Genomic DNA, 20,825 nt, shown 5'->3' on the forward strand with positions numbered 1-20,825 from the left:
ACCGTCAAAATCTCAGGTCACTACCACCACAGGTCTACCATACTCTCTGAAAAGAAAGGAAGTGCTCACCAGTTCCTCAAAACACTACTTCTGGTGACCTTGTACTTGTGCACCAGATCCCTGAAGTAGAATATGGATTGCCACTTCCACACACCTGCCTTCAGGATCTGTGGGAGAAATGGTTCTTGTATGCGATGAAAAGGCCTTCACTTTTCCTGCTTTGAGTTCTACACCCTGACCAAGGAAACAAGTGTTCTTCAATACCTCCTTCGTTATCCCCACACTGATGAAGTCTCTTGCAGGAGGGTTTGAGGTAGACTTCAACTCTTCAAGTACTGTCTTGGGGCTCTGACTAGACAATAACATCTTTTCTTTGTCCCCCAAATTAAATCTTCTGGAACCAGGACTGAGAATCTCTCAAACCTCAGGTATAGTACCAAGGAGTTCTGCATCTTGGCCAATCAACTGGGACAAATTCTAAAGACGGAGGCCCATCTCTCTGGATGGGACACTTGTGCTCAAAAACATGAGGTAGGAGATAACAAATTGAAAACATCTCCAATCCCAGACAACAGCACTTTTAACCCTCTCTCTCAGGTTTGGTAATCCCATGGGCCACCATTTTATAGTTTACTGGTCACAGAAAAAAAAAAAAAAAATCATGCAGTATTGGCCACACTTTAAATGTCCTAATAGATATATTAAAAATTTGCATTAATTCTGGTAGCATCTACTAAACAGTTCAATTCCTCCACTAGATTCATTGTTTCTTTGATTCCCGAGCTGTTGTACTACTCATCCACAATACTAATGATATCGTGGTGCCTAGTGCCACAAAAAGCCGTCTGCCTTGATGAGGCCACCGGCAGATCTGTTAATACGAGGTAAGGAAAATATTATGTTTATGTTCGTAAAATGATGTGAGACGTGTGGAGAATAACTTATTTCATAAGTTAAAGAAACAATACTTACTCTGCCAGGAAATTTAAATCCTTTCACGTTTAACAAGATTCTTCCGAGACAGCTTATTTGGATGCTTAAACGGAAACAAAATTTCTGTAAAGCTATTAAAATAGAAAACTATTTTGGTATACACTTCTAGGTATGAGAAAAGGAGCCTTGAAGAAAAGATTAACATCCAAACTAACAACTTTATATTGCAAATTTTATCTTATAATTTCATTTTCTTGATTTTACTAGGAATCCTTCTTATTTTCCATCTACTCTGCTTTATTCTTTTCTTTTCTCCCAAGATTTTTCGTTTCTTCATCTGCAAGTCTAATTCGTATTCACTCTTCTTCACATTTTTATATGTCTCGCTGTGTTGCACCTTAATTGGCCGTCCTCCCATGTCGGTCTTGTTCATCTTCAATGCCTTCTGAAATGGAGAAAAAAACTATTGGTGGAACTGCATCAATGTTATGGCAACTTCTCAGCCTAGAAACGATTATGCCAAGTGCTCAAAGACAAGCATGATAGGAAAATTTTCCAAATTTAATATAGTACTAATCAGTCTTACAGGTACTGTGCAGTTTTGTCAGAGTCAAAACTCAGCTCTAAAATGCAAACACTTCATCATTTCTAGCACTGACTGTACATCAGCATCATCATAAATGTTTTTGTCTGCTTTCCCATTATAAGATGAGACATGAAATTATTCCTTCCCACAGTCCTCTGCCCAAACACCCGCAAGGTCTAGGCCTTCATCTTTGTCCCTTTTCTATAATTCATGAGCATTCCTACAGGTCTCTGCCCTACTACTTCTATATCTGCTGCTTTTCTCACCAGTTGTTCCTAACTGCTAAACACCACAAGTCTGTTCAATTTGACTCTTTTAGATCAATTTTTTTTTTTTTCAGAATCCTGATATCATACCTCTTCACTAATTCCTCAATGGTAATATGGTCTTCCCATTACAATTGCCATTAATCTCACATTACAATTGTCATGAATCTTCCATTACAATTGTCATGAATCTTAAAATTTTAAGGCCAAACCTTTTTAAAAATGTCAGTGCCAGTATTCCTGCTGCACAGAATAATACAGGTCTTAAGTACCCACTAGAAAGCTTTGGTTTTTCTACCAATGGGAAATTTCCATTTACTAGTAGTCTAGCCATCTCTCCACTTCCTTCATACTGCTGCTACTCTCTTACGGCTTTCACTACACTTGCTTCACAAGGCAACAACATTTATGCTCTGTCTCTTCTAAGGCATACCCTTCTATCGCTTCTTAACTGAACTTTTGTAAAGAATAATAAAAGGAAAGACCCACTAACATGCATACCTGCAACATACAATAGTGAACTAAGGAACGGCTGCATGAGAAATCATTGAAAAGAGAGAGAGAGAGAGAGACCTATTACTTATAACTCCTGCCTCCCAACCATGCTTTTTCTTTGCAGATAAACAGTTAACTACCTGGGACTGTTGGCGCATGCTCATTGCCACCCATCACCAACTTCTTTTTTTAAACAAAATAAAAGACAAATGGTCTGAGATTTCACAGCTGTAATACAGAACTAAATTTACTGATTACAATGGTATGTGTGAAAGCAAAGCTAAATTAAACGATTTAGAGGAGTCCATGGACCAGCAAAACTTTTATGTACAGAACATCAATTCAGAACATAAACCCCACATGTAACAGGAAGGTTTGCATTTGTACCAAAATAACCATTTTACAAATGAACTGATGTAGTGTATGTATTACATGACAATAAACTCCTTAAAAGAAAAACTTATTAAATTATATTAACATGAAAAAGCAGCTTACCTCATAAGCATCCTTTTTATTAAACTCAATGAGACAACAGCCTTTTGATGTTCCTCTTGCAAATTTAAATAAGGAAATTTTCACGATATCATCATTGAGCTTCTTAAAATGTTCTCTTATTTCTTCTTCTTTGGCCCTGTTGATATGAAATTCTGAATTTTAGTATTTAGCTATAAAAAATATTATAGTAAAATAAAGTTTTACAAACAAAAATGATAAAGGAATCCACATACATATTGCAAATCCAAACTTTTGACATCATTACAATTCATAAGGCTATTTGATATACATTACTATAATACATCTTTAGAATCTAAAATCCAGCCTAAGCAATTTACATATCCAGGGATTTTCTATTAAGGCTAAATGTTCTGTCATGATTATACAGTATATTGTTGATCTAGGTGTTATATCAGTCTGTATACTATTAATTTCCATGATGAATGTTAATCATCAAATTACACTGTCAACCACACTTGAGTACAGGAAAGAAAATTGACACAATTTCATATAAGTCCTCTTTCTACACATGGCATACGGTACAATACTTACGTATAAGGAATGTTTCCAACCCAAACTGCAAACTTTTGAGCTCCACCTTTTTTTTTTACTTTTTTTACAGCTGCAGGACCTGGATCTGTTTTTTCCTCTTTTACTTTTATATCTTCCATTTCCACATCCTTTTCACCGTCATCATCTAGTTCTACAACTTCTGGGGTGTCTTCATCACTAGTGTCTTTGACATCATCAATAATAGGTTCCATTCTGGTAAATGTAGTTTCTGAAAAATACCAAATTGAAAATTTACCAGTATGTACTGTACCCTATGGTTTATGCCGATAAATTTTTTTCATAATCTAAAACTAAGGTACAAAAATTCTCATTCCCTTGAGTAAAGATACTTGATAACAAGGTGGGTCTTGATTTCTCCAGGCCATGTCCTTTTCTGGCACCTTTATAACCTGTTACCATTTACAATAGACACATCTGAAAAGATAACCTTCCAACTAGTCATCAAAAAGGACACTAATTAGAAATTTTGAGATTCTTGTGACAAAACTGTCATCAAATTCTTAACTACCAAGTTTCTGATACTGCAAAATTGTCATCCAGCAAAGTTGGAAATATTTTTTTTCCATACAGTATCCTTTGTAATATACACAGCTTGTCTGGCGAATGCCCACCTAAAATGAATATGCAATCACAAGAAAAAAATGCCACTCATATTATGCCATATGATATAGTTCTACAAACATTCAATCTGATAATTCAACTGCATACTTGGGAACTAAACTGTGCTTCAGCTGACACAAAAATTTTGGGCACAGTTTTTACTCAATAATATTCCCATTAGATGTCAGTGAAAAGACAGCCTTATTTTTGTTTCATATTTTCTTCTCTTACATAGAACTGGGTTCACCCAAAAGATGCCTTGCCAGACCTTTACCAAATGCCTCAATTAATCCTGATATTTTTATACAAGACTCCTAACTAACTACACAATAGCACTGCAGACTTCCTGGCGCTCTTACAAAGATGGTATCCATCATACCACATTCATCAGTTGCTGTTATTGATGGACACACTATATGCAGTCTCCAGCTGTAACCACTTTCTAGCTTGGGCTGCTCCTCTGGTGCAAACAGATCTAAATATGGCCAATCTCCTTCCACTCATACCTGTAGATCTGCTTGCTTTACTGGCCAATATCATTTTTAAGAACAGGGACATAGTTTTGAAGAACTTCTGAAACCTCTTCTCATAATTTCAGGGTCGCCTCTTAATATGTGCACCCTAAAACCTATTCCCTTCATCTTTATTAAGGAAAATGACACAAGGGCTGGAATATGAGATTCTTAATTAAACTGCTACGCTACAATAAGTCCAGTCTGCCAGCAATTGTAGTTTCAATTTTCTTTCAGTGAAATAAACAAGCCTTAGGACTACCAAGATTCAAGAGAGAAGAACTTATCCATTTCTGTATGCAAACCTTTCTCTAGACTCCTTTGGCATTGTGATTAGCAACTCTGATCCTTGACTTTGGTAGAATTAGTGTTACTTTTCCCCTCCTGATTTTTCTCTCCCAAGCTATACCTTCCCATCACATTCACAACCATCTCTGTCAATTATTACGTGACCATGTAGTATGTCACTTCCTATCAGCATCCCTTCTGCCACTACATAAGATATCCTATGAATATATCAGGAAACTTATGCTACATTGCATAACTATGCATTCACTAATTACATTCATTCTGTGTTTGAAAGCAAGTAAGATTATCTATAAAATAAAAATTTCAAGCCAGGCAAAAAATAAAGTTGCAAATTAAATTTTAGCGTAAAATTAGCAGTAATTTTTAAAAATGACATGATGTTACCAATGCAAATATTAGTATTACAATCATTATTATGGACCTCAGTCTTGCTGTGACATAATTACAAAATGTCTCATCATTAGATCCATGTAATAGGAATAACAGTAATAGCCCAAACTTAGGGGAAATTTATCGTAAATTTGGCACGGTCTCTAAAAATGCTAATAAGTGCTTGCTCCTAGAGTTTGAACACTAAATATGACCCTAATCATGCTCCCTAAGTACTATAAGTTAACTTTTAAATGAAATTAAAGTTACTGTAATTTTATTTAAAAGTTAGTTTAACACAATACCCTTAAAAAAGATATATTTGGTTGGTGTAAAAACTTACAGTAACTACTACGTACGAATGTATTCAATTTCGTATGTATACTAACATTTCCGTTAATTCATGGGATGCCATTTTCTTTTTCCCTCAGAGTAAAAGACGATTTCTTTGTGTCATTAGGTAAACTTCATAAGTCAATCATAAAATAAAGAATAAAGAAAATATGTTATGTAGTACATACATATGTGTGCAAAGAGTGAAATAGCACACACAAAATTTCCATACCGATTTTACACTTAAAACCACGAAAACTTATATGAATTTTAGAAATTAAACAGTTTCTGAAGGGTTATCATCTTCAAAAAGTGCAGTAACTTCATGAATGGGTATTGCATCTTGTAAAAGTATATATTCACTGTAGGTGCTGTAACTATACCTTTGCATCATATTTAAGCATGTACAAAAATAAACATATATTTTTAATAAAGATTTTACAAATAAAAATTTAAAACTCATATAAATTTACATAATAAATTAAACAAACACTTTTGCAGGATTTGCAGTGCTTCTGAGGATTCACAAATGTCTGCGCTATTGTGAAGAACTCACGTATGATAATTAATTAGGTTCCAAAGAAAAGTTCGCGCTATTGTGAATGCACATAAATCAAATCGTTCAAGTTCAGGACATTACTGTACTCAACTCAGTCCTCCCTAGGCAAAACACATCCCAGCCACTGTCGCTCACACTGCATGTATAGTTAATTGCCATATCAAGTAAATTGATACATGGCATCTTTTAACTGGCTGGACTGTCAAATTCCCATTTGTGGGTCTAGATCAATATGTGGGTGCCAGGCATATTATTTCAGTGAGTTATGCTAGCTCGATGCTATATAAGGCAGTCCCGTCGTAAACTGAAAATTGTTAAAAACCCTAAGAGAAGAACTGTATTTTTTATTGGGTTTTTCCTAAAATAAAAAAAAAGGAGAGGAGTTACATCTACTCCGAGAATGCCTCTTCACCTTCTTCAGGAGGTGCCTTGTCAGGGATTTCAGGGGACTGCATCATGTGGAGGTACTTGCACATCCTCACGAAGGTGTTATGATAGGCTTCATTAGTTCACTAATAGTAAAGATAAAATTGGTGACCCTTTTTCCATTATCCCATGCCTTGACCATTGTAATTGTCTGTATCTGCCTGACTTCCCTGATCAAATTATACAGACAACGAAATTCTTTAAGTCCTGGTCCATAGTTGGGATAGTAGTAAAGAAGTGGGAGACTTCTTCTCCATATCTATCAGCATGCTCAAATACTTTGTCCTCTGCTTGAGCGAGACATCCGACTTCTTGTATTTGATCCCCACACCCAAGTCATGACAAAATTCAAGATGATCCCTCTCCTGAAGGAACTGCAGTAAGGAGCTTGTTAGGACCAGCCAATCATCCACATACCACAACAGATGTCCACCGTGCAAATGAACACTCGAGTGAACACTTGGGGGTGGTTGAAAAACAAAAAGTGCCGGAATTTGAAACACTGCCTCCCCTAGGGTAAAGCAGAGGTAGTTATGAGAGGACCGATGAATGGGTATTTGAAAATAAGTATCCTTTAAATCCACCGAAAACATGGAGTTGCCCTCTCTGATGGAATAGAGTACAGACTGCACCGTTTCCATCTTGGTGAACAACCGGTGCGGGGAGAGAGGTCAACAATTGGTCTCCAGCTGCCTATTGCCTTCTCCACTAAGAAAAGACTAGCTGTAAAACCATGGAGACCTATCTTTCACGACTTCTAGCGCCTTTCTTAAGCATTACACTCACTTCTTCCCAAAGGTCAAGGTCCGTCTGTAAGCAGGCCGGTTTGAGGTTGAGGGATGGCAAAGACACACAGGGTAGTTCATATTGTTATATTCTCTACTACAACTACTAGTCTTGTTGTCACGTATGCTCAGTGTTGTTCTTGTTGTTTTTCCCATTCTTCAAGATCAACATGTATTTATTCAGTGACAAATAAATACAATACAATACAATCTGTCTTCGTTGTCCTTTACGCCAAACATGATATGGAGTCAGGAGAAAACTTGCTGTGACAACTGATGAAGAAATAAATGAGCAACATCGACGATAAGTGCAATAAAAAGGGATCTGCAGCCAAGGAAGAAAATCACATGAGTGATTGTGCAATAGAAGTGATCACTTACCTGCTTTTTACTGCAAGTACCACTGTCTTAGGCAGCTGTTATGGCCACCTGTCATTGCTAGAAGTGCCTAGGGACACCTTAATTGCAAAAACCAGCCAGACCTTTCACCCTTGTCAAATGCAGCTAATTTGACTGTCGCTAAAGAAATTGCATATAGCCTACATGCCAAGTTCGATTGTTTGTTACACTGCTTAATCAGTTCGATGCACCCTCACTATGGCACAGCAACTGTTCCAACCCCAAGGACAGTTCTCCTTCAATGCAGCAGACTGGCCAGATTGGATTGCTACTTGGAAAAGGTACAGTCAGCTGACAGAGATTGATGCAAAATCAGATGTGATCAGAATAAGCGTCTTGCTGTATAACATGGGGACAAGGAAGGCAGAGGTGATGCAGACCTTAAAGTTTGGGAGGAAGAGGATTCCCAACCGTAATGCAGAAGCCGGACAGGCCCCTACCATTGAAGTCGATGACGAAGACACCTGCTACAATGATGTGCTCAATAAATTTGAAAACCACTATGTGCCGAAGGTGATAATTGTCTATGAGAGTGCCATCTTCAACATGCGTATACAGGGGGAGGAATCGATTGACAGTTTCTTCATTGATCTTCAGCAACTGGTTAGTAAGTGCGACTATCAGAACCAGGACCGCCAGGTCAGTGACCGTTTCATCGCCGGCCTAAAGGATGAAAATCTACACGAAAAGCTCCAGTTTATGCCCAAAGTTACTCTGGAGGAAGCCGTGGATTACGCAAGGAGGTGGGAGAGCCTCCACAACCAGCTACAACAACAGCATGGAGCCAGCGCCAGTGAAGTGCACAGCAACCCTAACCAGAGGGGGAAGTTCATATAGAGAGGAAAGAGCTGCCGCAGGGGTCGAGGTGGCAGCCAAGCAACAGGCCACCAACCCCAAAGCCAAACTAGATGCAAGACCTGTGGGTACACATACCACAAGAACAAGAGCTGCCCAGCAACACATGCAAAATCCAACAAATGTCAGAAGATTGGACACTTTTCATCGGTGTGTTGATCCGGATTGTCAAAAGCAAGCGAAGTGGAAGTGGAGCCTGTAACAGTAGATCAGGTAGAACCAGCCAACTTTGAATTCTTTTTTGGGTCCGTGGACGGCACATCTAATGAAAAGCCATGGTATGTGCAGCTGGAAGTTGGAGGCAGCAAAGTCAATTTTAAAATTGACACAGGTGCTGACATAACAATCATGTCCAATAATAGTTACAAGAAGTTAAGGCTACGCCCGCCACTACAATCAACGAAGGTAACTCACTTCTCCAAGCGTAAGTGTGCAGACGGTGGGGGAGTTCACTGCCAAAATCACTTATAAGGGGACTGCTTACGGTGTTAAAATCATCGTGATTGATAGGGGCAGGTCCAATTTGCTGGCAAGGGACATTGCCGCTAAGATGCAGCTTGTTGAGTGTCTTGAAGAGGTGGAGCAGTACCGGACAAAGCCAATACACATCCATGTAAAAGACAATGTCAAGCCAGTATGCATTCCCACAGCCAGACATGTGACCTTCCCCGATGGAGAAAGTCAAGGCTGAGTTGGAGAAGATGCAAAAGTGTGATGTCATCTCCCCAATTACGGAACCAACGGACTGGTGCTCTGCCAAGGTCCCTGTACTGAAGAAAAATGGCAATGTTCGCATATGTGTGGACCTGAAGAATCTAAACACAGCAATACGCCGTCCACACTTTGTGCTCCCAACGCTTGAAGACATAGGGCCAAAACTGGCCGGCTCAAAGGTCTTCTCAACCCTGGATTCGGCATCGGGTTTTTGGCAGATCCCGTTGGACGAGGAATCTCAGAGACTCACAACTTTCATTACACCATTTGGACGCTTCATGTTCAAGAGACTACCATTTTGGCATTAGCCTCGCAACTAACAAGTACCAAGCAAAGATGGCAGAGTTGTTCGGAGCTGAAGAGGGGGTAGAAGAGATCATCAACGATGTTCTGGTCCATGATAAAGATCAGGAAGAGCATGACCGCCGGCTGAAGAAGGTGCTGAAGATCGTCGAGGAGGTAGGCCTGACCTTGAACAAGAGCAAATGCAAATTCAGGGCATCTGAAGTGTCTTACTTTGGTCATCTGGTTGGGAAAGATGGCATCAAGCCCCACCCAGAAAAGACAAGAGGCGATCACAAATTTGCCCCCACCGAAAGATATACACGAGCTTAGGACCGTCATGGGCATGTTCAATTATCTTGCCAAGTTCTTACCAAACCTGTCCAGCACCATGAAGCCTATCTCAAGCCTCTTGAAGAACGATGCACACTGGGCATGGGGACCGGAGCAGATCAAGTCATTCCATGAGGCCAAGCAGCTGGTGAGCCATGCCGCAACGCTCACCTACTTTGACCTCAAAAAGCCGTCGACCGTTAGCGCTGATGCCAGCTCCTTTGGGCTGGGTGCTGTGCTCTTACAGCAGCATGGAGAAGTTTCCAAACCAGTCACCTACTGCTCCAGGACCTTGACGCCAGCAGAGCAGAGGTACGCCCAAATAGAGAAGGAGTGCCTGGCAGGAGTGTGGGCATGTGAGAGGTTTTCTCAGTACCTGACCGGGCTCCCAACCTTCAAGCTTTTCATGGATCACAAACCATTGGTTCCGCTCTTATCGTCCAAGAGCCTGGACACAGTCCCACTGAGGTGTAAGCATCTACTGATTAGAATGATGAGATTCAACCCAGAGCCAGTGTACGTGCCAGGCAAGAGCCTGGTAATTGCGGACGCATTGTCCCCCAAACCCCTGACAACAGCCCATGCCAACGACCTCGAGGAGGAGACCAGGAGATTCATACACTCGGTAAGAGCATGTTGGCCAGCCTCACCTGCATAGCAGACAGAATTAATGAAGGCCACAGATGAGGATTCAACACTGCACAAAGTCCTGGGCTTCATAATGGATGGATGGCCTTACCACACTCTACAACTGCAGGACCTGAAATAGAGCCGTTCTTCCATGTACGTGCCATGCTGTCAGTTGTAGACGGTCTTCTGACGTACAGCGACAGAATTGTAATACCAGCAATGAGAAAAGACATTCCTGACAGACTCCATGAAAGCCCCCAAGGGTTCACAAAGTGTAAAGAGAGAGCTCAGCAGTTTGTGGTGGCCAGGCATCACCAGACATATCACAGAGCTTATCAGCAACTGCCTGGAGTGCCACAAGAAAAGACAATCACAGCAACATGAGCCTCTTCTGCCAACAGGATTGCCAGAAAGAGCCTGGCAACATCTAGCAACTGACTTACTAGAATTTAACAAGAAGCATTACTTAGTCATAATTGACTATTACAGCAGATGGATCAAGCGAAGCCACTGGCAAGTAACACAACAGCAGCCGCAGTCATTGCCAGGATGAAGGGAGTCTTCGCAACACATGGAATACCGGACTCTGTATGATCAGACAACGGAACTCAGTTCATGTCAAGTGAATATGCAAAATCTGCCTAACAATATGGATTTGACATTGCCACATCAAGTCCACATTTTCCACAATCAAATGGCCTGGCAGAGGGGGCAGTCCGAACAGCCAAGAAGATCTTGCAGCAAGAAGATCCAGATGTGGCCTGGCTGAACTACAGGAACAGTAAGCACTCTGCCACAGGCATGAGCCCAGCAATGGCATTCATGAAGTACCCCCTGAAAGGCAGGGTACCAGTACATGCAAGAGTACTTAACCCAAGTGTGGAGGAGAGAGAGAGTTAGCAGCCACTGACAAGGCTGCCAAAGCTAGATACAAGTACTATTATGACCAATGCCATGGTGCTAAACATCTCCCTGAACTTCAACCTGGCCAGCCCGTACTACTGAAGACAGACAACCATAAGGGCTGGTTGCAACCAGGCATGGTCATCGAGAGTGATCAGGTCAATCGTTCCCACCTCATAGAAACAGCACAAGGAGTGTTCCGCAGGAATGCAAAGCATATCCAAAAAGTGCCAACATTTCCGGCGCCAATAGTCCCTCTACCAGAGCCTGAGGATCCACGACCGGCATTGGCGCAGGAATCACCACAAGTCATGGCGCCTGCGACACCAGGGCAGCCTGCCAAGCCACCTGTCAGATGGACCAGTCAGCGGACAAGGAAACCACCATGCCGTCTCATAGAGGATGCAAAGGAAGTTTAAATAAAAAGTGGCCCATACAATAATGGTCTTACCATTTCACTATTGCATGTGTTCATTTATGTATGTGCTAATTTTGATTGATGATTCATAATATTAATGAGACAGTATCACATTCTAAGGAAATGCAACACAGTATAGTTAGGCTATGAATATAACAATTGTACCATCATGTGTCAATACATTGTATAGGGTTGTAATATTCAAAAGGCTGTCAATTTAATCGTACGTATAGTTTAAGTTCTTCCACAAGGGAAGGTGTCATATTCTCTACTACTACTAGTCTTGTTGTCACACATGCGCAGTATTACTCTTGTTGTTGTTTTTCCTGCTCTTCAAAATCAACATGTATTTACTATTCAGAGCCAAATAAATACGATATAATACGATCTGTCTTCGTTGTCCTTTATGCCATACATGATAGATATCCTACCTAAAGGACATCAGGTAAGGTAAGACAATCTTCCTCCAGCCCAAGAATGAGCATCTCCCAAGAACAACTCTGAGCAAAGCAAAACTGCTGGAAAGGAAGGGGGCTGGTCATCTTCCCACCTCTGGGAAGCAGCAAGAGGAGAAGGGGAAACTTCTCCCTTTGGAGTGGTTACAACAGGTGGTAGTCTGGAAGGGGCAAGAAGGAAGCAGGGAGATCTTTTGTGTCACCAGCGGAGTACATATTGCCATCTGATGACACCAAAGAAACTTTCCTCTCTCTCTTCTTTTTCTCAGTAACTTCACCCACTGATGAGAGCGAAAGACCTAACATTCCAAACAAAGACTAGACAAGGTATGAGGATTAACCTTGGAAAAGAGAAACCAATAAATACAAGGCTTACCTTTCTCCTGGGCAGTGCCTAAAGGTTATTAGTTGCCTCTCAGTAGAAGGCAATTGTAAATTACAGGTTTGAATACATTATATTAGCAAACATCTTCACCCAATGGTGCCGAAAGCAAAGTGGAGTGCAGACCAACAAGCAGGCAGTGATTCCCCCCCCCTACCGTTGGTAGTTAACGACCTTGTCTGAAGGTTGAACAGCCTTTCCAGCTCATGTTTGCGAGTTAATTTTGTGTAAAGAATTCAGGTTTGTATTTGTGTAAGAACAAAACTCAATACAATAATACCCCGAACTTAAGTGAGGTTAGGTTCCAGACCCCCTCGCGCAAGGGGAAGTTATGCGTAACTTATGTACATAAGTTATGTTTGCAGAGGGTGAAGGTAAAATTAAATTAATTTCATCATGAACTAGTGTGAGAGCTAACTACTAGAGAGAGAGAGAGAGAGAGAGAGAGAGAGAGAGAGAGAGAGAGAGAGAGAGAGAGAGAGAGAGAGAGAGAACATACGTCATGTAGGAAAAACTCTGGAGGGTTGTCATCTTTAAAAAGTGCGAATGGGATCATATCTTCTGAAAGTACATTAACTGTCTGTGCTGTAATTATGTAACATAGTACAAACAGATTGTACCAGCACTTTTCTCCAAGGTTAAGAAAGTAATTTTCACTGAATGACAACTCTGATGTTTTACTAGTTGATCATGGAGTTCTTATATGGTGACAAACACTGAATTACCTACTGCCTTTCTTTATTTTCAAAAATATAAATAGCATGCACAAAATCTCTGTACGTACTGATTTTACACTTAAAATCATGAAAACTTATACTAATTGTAGTATATTCGTACGTACTTCAGAAATTAAACAGTTTCTGAAGGGATATCATCTTTGAAAAGTGCAGTAACTTTGTGAGTGGGTATCACATCTTATAAAAGTACATATATGCACTAACTGCATACTTATGCATGTAAAAAATAATAAATTTTTAATAAATATTTTATACAGAAAAGCTTTAAAATGTTAAAATTTGCATAATAAATTAAACAAACACTTGCAGGGTTTTGCAGTGCTTCTGGAGGGTTCGCAAATGTTCATGTTATTGTGAAAAACTTGTGTATGATAATTAGTTAGGTTCCAATAAAAATTTTGCGCTATTGGGAATTCGCACAAATTGAATCGCGTAAGTTCAAGGTATTATTGTATAAGAAACATTGGCAAACTTCCAATAACCAGGCAATATTACAGAAAATGTAGTATAATACCATGCAATGGTAAAAGTAAATGTGTTTGAAATTTTGCATGAACACAAAAATAAAGAGACTGCATCTACCAAAGAGAAATGGTTACCAAGACATACACTAGTCTCATTTCTGCACAAGGAAAAGGGTGAGAGAAAATATTTCAAGTAGATATACTACTTTTAATCCAGTGAGGAGTACCTTGCTCAGGTTCTGTTTCAAAGGTACAAAATTTGACAGAACAATGAACGCTTGACATTGTTTTTACTCCTGGCTCTTCTCTTGCTCCACCCTAGCTGCTACGTGAAACAGTTGCCTAAAACCAGTTTTCTAATTCAAGATATGAAGTAATCAACCAGTGACCAGAATAGCACCAAGGATGGATGAGCCAATCATCCCATGAAAATTCAGATAACTAACTGAAGAAGAGGTTTTGAACCTGGCCCTCCGGCCATAAAATCCAGCCCACAAAGAATCATCAACATTCTCATCTTACATCTTACCAAGAAGCAATCACCAGCCTCAAGGTGCCTCAGGAGGCTAAAACTCCAAGTTTAGATGGCAAAGTCAGTAATCTTTAGAAGTTTTTACTATATAATTTAATAAAAACAAATTATTAGCCATATGGCAATGAACTATTTTTACCATATGGTACACCAGCTATACCTGTGTTATGTTCATTAGTAATGTTAATGAAATTTAGACCTAGATGAATTAGTATTTCCTTTAAATCACCTCCAATAGCCTATATAAACAATATTTTCACAATAAAAAACAAAAAAAATATGAGACTGTGAAAGCTGCTTCGGCAGTTGAATTTCAACCAAATAAAAATAAGGAAACCGGTAAGTAAATTAATATATACATAAAATTTTAAAAAATATATAATTAAAAGCAGTTGTATATGTTATCACCATATTAAAAAGATAAACGAATATGTATATAAAAGATAAACTAATATAGAAATTAATACAAGTAAGCAAATGAACATACGTACATCTGGTTAGCCAACAAAACAACCAAACAAGATGTGGCTGAAGCCACAAACAGCAGCACAGATGATACCACAATGAGTTAGCAGAACATAATGTTAGTGAAAGGGGGACGGGGATTTGAGGGATAGGAATTGAGAGCAGAAACAAACGCTAACTAGTACCTTACAAACTGCTCTCAATAACCTTGTCAAAAGCATAGCTGCTTCCATTCAACAAATAAACACACTTCATTACATAGTGGCTTTATTTTACAATCAATTATATACATTGAATATGACGTTGTACATTTTCTCAGATGAAAAACCTGTAAAAGGCACAAAATGCTTTCTTATGTAGTTACTATACCTAATCGAGTGTGTTACTCTCACATAAGAACTGTGCCACAGATTATATAAAATTCCCTTTCATTTTATGGTGTTTCACTACCATACCGATACAATAACAATGTTACAATAAAAACCAATGACATTCATGCAAAAGATGTCACTTCCATATTCAATAATGTAAAGAAGACAAATTCATGTGCAAAACTATAAACACTAAAATGGCTCTTAAATCACAGATTGTATAGGATAAAAGGTAGGAAAAAACGCCTTAAAAGAGTATCATGTATATACTATATACAGTATATATGTATGATATGATACATGAAAAACTATCATCTACTTAAATACATTTGAAAAATGCTTCCTTCTCTGCAATGGCATTTCAACTGAATCATGGTTTCAGAGACTTTTGTTTTCATTGACAAAAAAAACCTATAGTAACATGAAAAACTAAGCATTAACTGATTTTAAAGTATACATATATGTATGTACTATGTTTGAACATTGTAAAAGCTGTCTGTGAGTGCTACCAATAAAATTGCTGTCTCATTGGTACCAACAAAATCACACATACGGTAACATCATTAACGTAAATAAAAAATAATCAAAATAAATGAGTTTGAAGGCAGTCCTTGGTTATCGGCGAACTCTGTTCATGGCGATCCGGTTTTATGGCGCCATAATGTGCCGAGTTCTGGTTATTGGAGCCATAAGGTGCCAATAATGGAGTTCTGGTGCCATAACATACGTAACAGAGGCACGATTAACCGGTTATCGGTGCCTTAAGTCACCGAGTTTCGGCTAATGGTGGTTTTCGCTTACCAGCACCCTGCCGATAACTGAGGACTGCCTGTATTGAATACACAATGCTAACAACACAATTTTATCAAATTACTATATAAAAATTCATCATAGCATTTCATATTTTTATGATCAATACAACAATGGTATTTTCAGACACTTTCTTCAGTATTACATTCTGTTTAGCTGTCTCGACAGACTTGCATCTAAAATCTCAAGAATCAGAGACTATTTCTCAAGTTGCAGATTCCAGTAATGATGTCCAACAAGTTAGGACTTGAGCATGCTAAAGGTTTTTCAGGTATATGGTTCATAATTAATATTATTTCAACCTAAACTGCATTCTTATTCAACATAGAGCGAGCTGTATGCACTTTCAAAGGAGCAACAGACACTTCCCATTACATAGGTTTTTTTTTTATTACAATAAATATACAGTACTGTAGTATCTTTTAAAACAAAGACAGGAAAGGTTCCAAAAATATTTGTAATGTCCTTGGTGCCTATTAAGCTGGGCTAAGAAGGGCTATCAACTAAAAAAGTATAAATTGAAAAAATGCACCAAAGAAAGACACAAGAGGATAAAAAAATATTTGTCCTGTAATCTGGACTTGTCATTGTACAAGTAATAAAATATTACCAATAAACAAAATTATTTCACTTAAGAGATAAAATGACAAAAAGTTTAATTCATAAAGTTAGGTTTAATTTTTGGCTAATGATACAAGCAATACGGGAACGAAAAATGACAGAGCTGTCATATAATATAATTGATTTAACCATTGCCTTAAGAATAATTAGCACATCATAAGAACAATTAAAAGGTAAATAATTCACAGTTTCACTAAAATCATAAATAGCAGTGCTATCTGACTAAGTCTAAACTTAAGCCTAAAAAAAACCATGCTACCACTGTTCATCAAGTATGAGGGAAAAAAATTAATAAAAAAACAAGCTATCTTTTTATGAGCCAAACATCCTTATGGCATAAGCAGCTTTCATATACTAATTTGTATGAAGCAATACTCTCATCTAGAGATAGTCGTGATGAAATGAAAAACAAACATCACTGCTCACAATGGGCCCAGCTTTAATAAAAAAAATTGCTGTCTCATTCTGCACTCATACATCTTCTTCTTCTTTATTTCAACTATATTAGTCATTATTGCACAATGTTAAAATTTGGTTTCTCAAACACTTACTGTCTAATGTCATAAAAGAACCAATCAACTTCCAAACTGAGAAATAAATAAAGGGCCCAAGAACTGTAAACGTAAAATGTAAAGCTGAGCTGTTTGGTGGAATTATGTTTACCATTTTAGCCATAAACTACCAATACTTGTACTAAAGATTAACTCCAAAACAATTTTTAATGCCAAATTGATTTGAACATACTATTTCCTATATACTATATTACAGTATAAAGAATTCTTACTTAACTAAGGGTACATAAATTCCTTTCTTGTTTTCCTGTATTACACTGTATACCTTTTTTGTATTTGTAGACCTTTTAGTGTAAACTCTTAAAACAAGACATTAACTATTGACCTGAACGTTTCCTATAAATCCTGATACCCGTGATGTTTGTTTGCATGGTGGTTTTACATTGCATGGAACCAGTATATGGTTATTCAGCAACGGGACCAACTGCTTTATGCGACTTCCAAACCACGTCGAGAGTGAACTTCTATCACCAGAAATACACTTCTCTAACACCTCAATGGAATGCTCGAGAATCGAACTCATGGCCACCGAGGTGGCAGATCAAGACCATACCAATCACGCCACTGAGGTGATGATATATAATTCTTATACTGTGTTCACATGGAGGAAGCCTAAATGACCAATAACTTTAAACACTCGAATTGCCCCTTAAAAATAAAATTACCCCCAGGGGGTACACCCCATGTTAGGATCCCTTGCTCTAAATTGATAATGATTTTTAAGAATATGGGAATTAAATTCCTCTGGTCTAAAGATGTTTTGTACTTAAGACATTAGGTCTGCCTATGTCTCAAGATAAGAAGCTGTGTTCTCTCTTTCAATGCTGCATGTAAAGTACTTCTCTTAGCAGTGAGTTCAGGTTCATGATAAAACATTGATCCTGTCATATATATTTATATTTCCCATCTAGGGAAGGTCAGTGATTCTTATTAACAGCTGAAAGGTTTTTCAAGGGATACAGGATCTAGTTCTTGGAATGTTGACCCATTTCATCTAAGCTATAAGGCTGCCATCTTCTACCTACTCTTTCGATAATATTTCGTTTGTACACTATTTCAACTCATGAGGTTAACCTCATAACTTTCACAATCAACTAGCCACGGAAATTTCTGCCTCCTTCCCTAGTTCCTAAAGTTTATCCTGACTTTTTGAGGGGGTACACTTATTACCCATAAGAAAGAGGTCATCAATAATCATCAACGTTTTAGAAATGACTGACTTTGACTTTGGCAAACCCATGCCCATCATAGTATTGCCACCATAAAAAGACATTCCTAATTCATTTATAATAAAAGTATTTATCTGCTCTTTGGTACTGATTACTCAAATCCTGTTTCTAACTGCAATTGTTACTCGAGTGTTACTTTTAACTATACGTACTACTACTTGAAATGTTCTAATAATAAGCATGCATTTGTACTGAATACCACTTATGTGGACTGTCATAACACCTAAAAAAAAATTGAGCCTCTTTGACCTTTTCAAGTATCAATAATAATGTACTGAGAACACTTATCTGTTCGCTGTTACAGTACAGATAACAGGTGATCCATACTGCAAAATATGTACAGCATAAGTCTACACTGTAAGTAAGGTTTACAGAATAAGATCTACAAATACAAGAATGGTAGAAAATAAAAAACACATTTCTGGATTGTAAAACATTCATAAGGATTTGATATAGCTATGCTAATTAGCATGGCCTTGAATGGTAAAAATTAATATGCTAAAAATGTCTTTTGCACGAGTTATTCTTCAAGAAGTCCACTTCATAAAGAATACAGTATATGGGATATTCAGTATGGTAATATTATACTATAATAAACTCTAAATTTTGAACAATGACAATTTTTGCTTATGCTAACATTCTGATTGTTGGAACCTAAACATAAGTGTGAAGGGGATTCAAGACTCAATTTCTGCCACTTCATCAGATGAACTTGTATTTTTTCATATTATTGACATTAAAGTTACAGATGGCACTCGTATGCTTTTTGGCAAAGCAAAGAACAGACAATTGCATAAAAAATGCAAATATACAATAAAATGAAAATGTGCTTAGGCTAAGGTTACATGCTCCATAAAATATGTAAGGTGTGTTGTGCTCACCCTTTGAGCAAGATATTACATATACAATATGTATTCATAGTACAGTAAGAGAATTTGATATAAACACGCATAAAATTAATTTTGTTGACCTTTTCAAATCATCTTGATATACAGTGCTAGATAAAAATGACTTCATCCAATTTTTTTATAAATGTTCTCATTACTTACTAGCAGTTCTTTGAGCTTAGCAAGAAACGTCGGGTAAATTTATAATTTTCTTCATGAAAAAAATTTGTGTAACCATTAACCCTTAATGGACGGATAGCTTCTCAGGAGTAGTAACAACAGGTTTGGGGTGGTGGACGGATTGATCTTGTAGTTAAGCAATATTAAGTGCCATGATTTGGAAAGAATTGGGTGGAAAAGACATGCCAATAGTACTTCTATAGCCCATAAATTTACTAATGGCAACTTTTACACAGGCTAAAATCACAAATCCGGCATCTCAGGACTTCGGTTCTGCTTCTGATTTCAAGGGAGAATGTACAGTCTGTCTCACATGAAGTCTATTTGTAAATTTGTTCATAAATATACCAAGGGGTTGCTGTTGGTTTTTGTTCTTGTCTTTTACGGTAGTATGTCAGTTGTAATCATAATTTTGCTAAGAAAAGTGCAAAGAAATATAAGAAAAAACATCTAAAAAAAAAAAAAAAATATTGAATCTCCATTGTCGGTAAATTTACGTAAATATTTTTCAACATATATGCTAAGAATTTTTTATTGATTTTATTTCTTATCTGTTTTGACAATGTGTGAGCTGTAATTAACATTTGAAAAAATTAAATTATTTATTAGAAAAAACATATACAAGTTGGTAAAATTTACGATAAGTCTTGTAAAAGTGGCCCCACAAGGGTTTGTAAATAGTCATTTTCAACTTATTATAGAAGGTAGGGAAAATTTTTTAGGATTTTTTTCTTACACCACGGGCATTTGCATATCTTCCTCATTCCAGTGTTTTTTCTTTTTTTTTTTAAATTGGTCGACCTCAAAGTTTACCTGATCTGAGGAGCTGCATATTGATTTTTTCACCCATCCACTAAGGGTTAACCTTCTAAGAATACTAGATACTTCCAAGAAAAAGCTTATAACAAAAAATATATCCCATATTCAAAATCTTACTGAAATACAGATGAAAGAATAAAGCATTAAATCTTGGCACACACAAGCTGGCATTTCTTTATTCTTTGGCAGCTATGTACATCAGCATGTCAGCATTTCCACCCACTGGTGTCTATCTCATTCTGAGAGAGAGAGAGAGAGAGAGAGAGAGAGAGAGAGAGAGAGAGAGAGAGAGAGAGAGAGAGAGAGAGAGAGAGAGAGAGAGAGGAGAGTTACAAGGATTAGGACATGTCAAAGACTTGTTAGTCTATCCGAGGAGACATTGTGTGCTCACTTGTCTGCAGGAGCAGGTTTTACTGTGCATTCAGTGTCCTAATGATTTGGTCTAGCTTTCTTTTAAACTCTTCCATACTGTTGCTGTTTACAACTTCTGGTGGCAGTTTATTCCACGTCACATATCTTGCATGTC

The 20,825-nt window shown here is 37.9% G+C and overlaps 1 protein-coding gene across 1 annotated transcript in view; it reads right to left on the minus strand.

Moving 5' to 3' along the window:
- Window positions 1-1,137: 1,137 nt before the first annotated feature.
- Window positions 1,138-20,825, minus strand: part of LOC135198139 (myelin expression factor 2-like) — a 32,417-nt gene continuing 12,729 nt past the window's right edge. The window contains exons 2-4 of the mRNA XM_064225618.1: window positions 3,328-3,556; window positions 2,776-2,911; window positions 1,138-1,378 (exon numbers count right to left, since the gene is read on the minus strand). Coding sequence (XP_064081688.1) covers window positions 1,172-1,378; window positions 2,776-2,911; window positions 3,328-3,539 — 555 coding nt within the window. The 5' untranslated portion in view covers window positions 3,540-3,556 and the 3' untranslated portion in view covers window positions 1,138-1,171. The remainder of the gene's footprint in view (window positions 1,379-2,775; window positions 2,912-3,327; window positions 3,557-20,825) is intronic.

Source organism: Macrobrachium nipponense, chromosome 21 (genome assembly GCF_015104395.2).
Source record: "Macrobrachium nipponense isolate FS-2020 chromosome 21, ASM1510439v2, whole genome shotgun sequence".
Lineage (NCBI taxonomy): Eukaryota > Metazoa > Arthropoda > Malacostraca > Decapoda > Palaemonidae > Macrobrachium > Macrobrachium nipponense.